The sequence below is a fragment of the Egretta garzetta genome, unplaced genomic scaffold (assembly GCF_000687185.1).
Source record: "Egretta garzetta isolate BGI_Z169 unplaced genomic scaffold, ASM68718v1 scaffold297, whole genome shotgun sequence".
Classification (NCBI taxonomy): domain Eukaryota; kingdom Metazoa; phylum Chordata; class Aves; order Pelecaniformes; family Ardeidae; genus Egretta; species Egretta garzetta.
In genome coordinates, this window is record NW_009260410.1 from 4,372,671 (window position 1) to 4,379,381 (window position 6,711).

Here is a 6,711-nt window from a genome sequence, read left to right on the forward strand (position 1 = left end):
AAACAATATTAGTTTTCCTTAGAACATCATCTCTGTGATAGCTGTTGGTCATCTGTTGTGTACAGTGTCAGTATGGACAAAACTTCCCTTTCAGGTCCTTAGATAAAAAATGTCAAATGAACTGTTTTTCAGAACTATAGTGCTTCTGGGCCTCTCCCTTCTCAGCTATGGAATCTGGTTTTACAATACCTAAATTGTGAATTTTTACTGGGGGGAGGAGTGTATAAAAAATTTCTAAGGATATTGACTTCTGATCCTCGTGAGAATCTTTATGCAAATCCTTCGGAGTCTTAGCACTTTTTCTGTTATACTTAATACTCATTGATGGCCCATTCCCAAGAAGAACCGGAAACACTCCCATGACCCTTGGTTCTCTGACCTGAGGCAGGCCAGATGAAGGCTGCCCATCAGCCTTTCACTGCTTAGTGCACAGGACCACATCACCACTCTGGCGCAGTCACTGTGGCACAATACCATGACAAAGGAGCTGAGTCCACATTCATACGTATCTTAACCATGTCGTTGGGTGCATGCTCTGGTACCTGCACCGTGTTCGGTTACTGTGGCAGGGATGTTCATACCGGCAGTGCGGACAGCGGTCAGACACCACCCATTGATGCTTCTCATAAGCAGGGACACTGATGCTAGATCTCCATCCATATGCAAAAGGAAAGCATGGACAGGCTGTTATCTGTTAGAATGATTTAGCAATATATCAGGAGTCATGGAGCAGGGCTTACAGATATGGGCTGGCACAAGGTGCTGAATACAAAATGATTGTTTATTGTTTCATAATGCATGAAGTAGGAGTATCAAATGATGCTAGCAGGTGCCAAGTTTAAGAGAGTTATCTTCTCACACAGTGTGTGAAGCTCATGACTTCAGGTCCTCCTGGCTGCCATATGTTTGTGTGATTCGTGGGAAATTCATGAAAAGAAGATCAGGAGCTATTAACTTGAAAGACACTAGCTCTTGTCCCTGAGCAGTCCCAGCCTCCAGCTGCCTGCAGGAGTACAAGGAAAACACCACCATAACCTTGCTCTGATCTCCTACTCCTAGCCACACGTCAGAGGAGCCGTATGACGTATCTCAGCACAGCGTGTAGTGTCTTCTGTGGGCTTTCAGCAGTGCTGCCTCTCTCGCAGGAAACGGCACACCTCCTTCACTGCATCTGTTAAACAGCTGAGCAGTACTATCTACCTGTCCTCAAGAGTCTACTGAGAACAAGCAAAAATGGCTCATACATTTGTACGTTGAGCACTACTATGTCTGTCTGCAGTTGGGCCCTCTCTCCTCTACAGGTAGACACAGTTCTGGTGTTTCTGTTGACAGCATTGCTACGTGGAGACAGGAGTGGATAAGTCAAACTACTTGGGATTCATTCAGTTAAACTATTAATTCCCCTTGGTGGTTTGCAGGAATCATATCTAGGTAGAAGGATACCATGTGGTCAGTTGGGGTGAGCTGAATGTAACTTCTGCAAGATCCACCTTCATAGAAGGTGAACCTAAAAGGTGACTAAGAAATGCCTCTTGGAAGTGCTGCTGTATGTCTGCACGTTGATTTTCTTTTTCATTTTAAACAGTTTTATTGTCCACTAGGAAAAAAAAGCAATGACTACAAATCCAATGAGGTAAAGTAGCTAGGAAGGGTAGCTAGAAAGGCCAATGGGATGCTAAGGCCGCACTTGCTCTTTCACATTTTAACACTTTCATGCTCTTTGTCTTAAAAACAACTCTGGGCAAAAGAGCCCAAAGATGGAGAAGGAAAATAATGGGAAACAAGAGATGGATGTTAGACTGCATCAGACAGAAGAAATAGCTCACATGGCCAAGAAACTGATGTCACACAGAAATGACATAGTGAATAGCTGCTGCAGGTTTTCTCCTTGCAGGCCCCGGTTCTACATCTCCATTCAGTACTGCCCTAGGAAGAGAGATGCAAAAATAAAGCTCAAATATCTCCACAATGGTAAAGGTCCCCCCCACACACACCTCTCTCTGTATCCGACTCTTTGAAGAGCTGTCAAGCCACTTAATCCATTGTAGCGCTGTCTGTCCTGGGAGACGGAGGTGATTTCTACTGCTGGTAGCAAAATGTCCAGCACTACAAAGGTGCTTGTAGGAGCAAAGCTCTTTGTAAATCAATCAAAAAAAAAAAAAAAATTAAGACTGTTAAGTTGGCTAACCCTGGTAGTACACCAGAGTTATGGATTTCTTCTTCTCCCTTGAAGACATTTTGTTGCTCTTCAGGAATAAACACTGCTGAATAACCATGACTTTATATAAATAATACACTCCCTCCTACAAGCTGCATGAGATGTTAAAACTCCAGAATGGACTATAAACGGATGCATAAATCTTTAGGATCCATGCATTTCAATCCATCTATTTAAAAAGGATCACAGTATTTATTCGCATTTTCCATGCCCTTTGTGCATTTTTTCTGACATCAATTTCATGTGTGGAGCAGCGCAGAATAGCGTTCCAGTGTATATTGCAATACTTTGTTCTGTTTCTTGGCATGTGCCAGCGCATTCAGTTGAAAGTAAAGCGTAACACAAGACAGCTTTTTTGGCATAACAGGTCACCAAAGTACTGGAATGTTTCAGTCAAAACTCAAAGTGTGAGACACATTGCTGAAAGGCAAGTCGTCTTTCAGGAAAAGCTGAGACCTTTCATCTTTATACATGAGGAGTCTTGCTCTAAAGCAGTTAATTACAATGAAAAATACGGCACACTTTTCTCGTAACTGGCCATGAATTGTACTTGGATTACACACTAGTTCAAGTGAAGAATAAGAGCCATATTTCTCTCACAAGTAAGGGGAAAAAAAGTCTGACAGTATGTAGATGAATGTGATCTACTCGTTGTTTATAGACCCAAAGGATCCCTCAGAGCATTAAAAATCCATGTGATATCCAAGAGTGGTATACTTTGCATTGAGATACGTGATTCAGCTGAAAGCCGTATAAAATCTGTAAAATTGCATGTAGTGAGAGAGTACCCTACCGCCTGTGCATTTGAGCAAAGCCACGTGTTCTTTTCCTGCTGCACACATGAAGAATAGTTGATCAAAAAATCTGCTCGAGATTCACAAACTTCTCACAGGAACATGTGCGTAGGCTAAGTCTGCCAACTTTTGGTCAAACCTGGGCTGAAAATACACAGGCCTGAAATAAGCATTGTTCTTCCGTGGCAGGGGGAACTCCAGCTTCACGCACAGCAAGTCCATACAGGTTGCGTGTCCTTTGCTGGTCTTGTGCTGGAATGGGCAGCATCCTTTCCTTCTGGGCGGGGTCCTCTAACTGGCAACTGGGCTCCCAAGCCTTTTCTGGTGGGGTCTTTGGAATTGGACCTACTCTTTTGTCAAGAGGAATTGCCATTGAAAAAGGTGACCCCTAACACTCCTTTCTTTTTAGAAAGGTTAGGCTAGGACCTTATTTGATCAACTCTCTTGTAGATTAAATAGATTTTTTCACTCTTTTTTTCTAGGAACTAACACCTAGTGGTGGTATCTTGCAGTAGCTCACACACGTGGTATAGCTCTCATTCTCTCAAGAATTGCGCAGAGTGGATTTTTTCTTAAATTCTGTACACGTGTGTTTCATAAACATGTGGCAATATGGTGTAAGCGGTGAAGAGGCTAACTCAAATGTCCCTTGCACATTTGGTGGGATTTTTCTTAGCAGTTGTGGAAACTTATACTGTACTTCTGGTGCTGACTCAAGGAAAATGTTGTTGATGAATATTAGCTGGACTGTAAGAAGCCTTTTTTTGTTGGTATTCTTGACCAAGGTCACCTTCCTAGGGCCTTTAGAGACATCAGACACAGGCCGTGAAGCGTTTGAAAGATAAGGATCCACAAACTCAGCTTTATAGTCTTTGGGTAGACTGAGCAGAAAGAGAACGGGTGTTGTGTACCGGTGGCTTGTTATTGCTGAGGAGGTTTTGCTACACTCATCTGTACCAGTTGGCTTCTCCCAAGTTCTGGGAAACTTTTGGGAAACTGCAGGCTTCCAAGAGCAGCACAGCCAAGATATGATACAAAGTGTGAATAACTGAGGTTGCATAATTCGTCGCTCGTACACCATCTCCTAGCCAAGCACAGCGACAGAAGGCATTACTCACAGACGTGGCTACGTGGGACTGGGATCAGGCATAGCCTGGCCTCAGCTGCTGGCTACTGCTGCCCAGCCCCAGCTAAAGGCAAGCAGTTCACAGCCAGGACAGACCCTGCCCTCACACTGAGACCACCAGAACACTTGAAACATCCCAGCCAGCTGCTTTTCATCTGGGAGCTGATCTCCTCAGAGCCCTGGTACGTGTGGTGTGAACATGCGTATTAGGTAAAACTGTATCAGTATCAGCTGCCCTTGAGGCCCATCATCTGCCTGTTTCATGTAGTATAAGCATCTCAAAACTGCGTAGCCCTCAGAAAAGCTGCAGAAATAATGGGCTTAATACTCAACATGTAGTCTCTCCTTGTCACGTACTAGAAGGGCCCTTCAAGAAGGCTTCAGATCGCTTCTGCTACTTATCTGGCACTGGAGCCAAACACATAAAACCACAAGGAACCGTACCAATGGCTGTTGGTCTTTGGTAATTGGTTTGGACATGAAGAATGGGGAGCCAGGGCACGTGCGTTGTGACCTCAATATCTCACTGTGAAGACGCTGGTCACAATTTGTACATCACACTAGCACAACGCTGCCTGCATGGTAGTGAACCCATCACATGGTTTACAAGTAGTAGTGTTTGTGTAGCGGTGAGATGGGATGTGAACATCGAGGAGTGTAAGAATGCAGGTGTCAACTAGCCTAAGTGTTGAAGTATAGCCGTAAATAACATGTTAGCAAGAGATTGTGTGTCGGATTAATAGGGCAGAAGAATGTATGCTTTGGAGCTAGGAACTACATGAAATCAGTCTCTATAGAATTCAAAAGAAATTGCTAGAGGGGGTAATGGAGAAATGGGGCTCGTGGGTCTAGCTGTCCCTTTTGGAACACTGACAGATGTATTTTTATCATAAAGATGTTTTTATAAGTAAAGTTTTCATATCAACAAGGAAAATCTTTTTAAGGAAAATACTAATGCTAGTCACAGTGAAAACCATAATACTGTGCCTTAAGCAGATTGCCCTTCAGACAGTTTCAGGTTCATAGTTCAAGCATCATGTTGCGACAATTACAGGACCTCTGGTGGAGCTTCTATTTTCCAGAGTCAGAAAACAAGTACAAAAATAGAGGGGCTCCTTTGTCTCCCCAGGCAGCGCCAGTTGCTTGAGTGGGTGAAAATAAAGCAGGGTAAATGTAAGTCAGAACCGTGTGCCTGATACTCGGTCGCTGCGGTGTTATACAGCACTCTGGGGAGAACACGGGCCATAGCCGGGCTTCTGCTGCTGTATTTAATGATACTCTGTGAATGCCGGATACACTTGCGGCATCATCTTGGGTGTGAGTTATAGTGACAGGAGAAACTGATCAGAGAGGGCCTGGCTGCGAGACTGGGAGAGGCTGGCCGAACAGTTTCATTCCCTGTATGGTCTGGTTAATCTGGGCTCTAAATAGGGAGGCCGGTGGTGTCTTTACGATCTGTAGCTATGTGGAAATTATGGGGGTTTGGGGTGGAAGTAGGGAAGAGGGTGGAAGAAAAGAAGAAGAAGAGATGGAGAATAGAAACTGTGGGCCATGGCAATTGCAGCCAGGGGCAAACAGAGCAGCAAGACCACATAGAGGAACCAGGAAACTGGGAAGAAGAAACAAAGGGGGGAGCAAGGAGAAAGGAAAAGAGGGCAGGACGTTCCCCTGGTGAGGCTGTGTGACTGTGGTACCTGGACATCCAGGGCATTTTTTATTTTTAAGCACCTCAGCGATCAGCCAAGCAGAGCTAAGTTTCAGCAAGCAACAAAAAATGAATATGAGAAAGAAGAAACCAGTTTAAAAGGAAGAGGTGAGAGGGGAAATGGAAAGAATATGATAATAAATGGAATAACAGAATGGCACGGGAAAAGTGAAATAAAGAGCTAAAGGGAAAGAAAAAAATTGATCTGGCACCTGGTGCTCAGCTGGCAGATGCTCTGTAAGCCCACAGAAGATGAAGGATAAGATTCAGTGCAACCACTAGCAGGCAGTAAAAATTAGCATTTCCTTTCTGGTAGGTGCTGCTTAGGGCTTGATTAGTCAATAGGAAACAGTAGGCACAGGGATTTGTGTGGATCTTCATCAGAGCCTCAGCACATATTGGAATGTGCAAAATGATACTCTTGATTGTAGCAAAGGCTTTTGGACTACAGGTGGGTAGATGAGGTCAATACAGATAGCAGCAGGTGGGCAGAGCAGGCAGCAGGCGTAGATGTACGGGGCAGAAGAGGGAGAGAAGAAAACTCATCTTCTAGCTTCTGGAGAAGCTGGAGAGGAATTGTACGAGCATAAAATAGTCCTCGGCTCCCGCATACAGAGCCCCCACGTGAAGGGATACAAAGCAGCAGTACTGTTGTATGGATTCGTGTAGACCCCTCAAAGTGTGGTTGCATGAAATACGTCAGCCAGTATTTTTAAAGAGCGAGTCCTAAGTCTTCAGCTGGGGGGTCGGAAAGGAAGCTATGCTTCTGGGAAAAGCAAACTTCCAGCAGGGCTTCCTCGCACTCATTCGGGGGTCTCCAGGCCCGCGGGGAAACCGTGCCTAATCCCGCCCGCGGCGGCCGCCCCCG

General features: G+C 44.8%; 1 protein-coding gene across 1 annotated transcript in view; it reads left to right on the top strand.

Annotated features, from left to right (window-relative positions):
* Positions 1 to 6,353: 6,353 nt before the first annotated feature.
* Positions 6,354 to 6,711, top strand: part of TMEFF2 (transmembrane protein with EGF like and two follistatin like domains 2) — a 136,304-nt gene continuing 135,946 nt past the window's right edge. The window contains exon 1 of the mRNA XM_035899118.1: positions 6,354 to 6,488. Coding sequence (XP_035755011.1) covers positions 6,354 to 6,488 — 135 coding nt within the window. The remainder of the gene's footprint in view (positions 6,489 to 6,711) is intronic.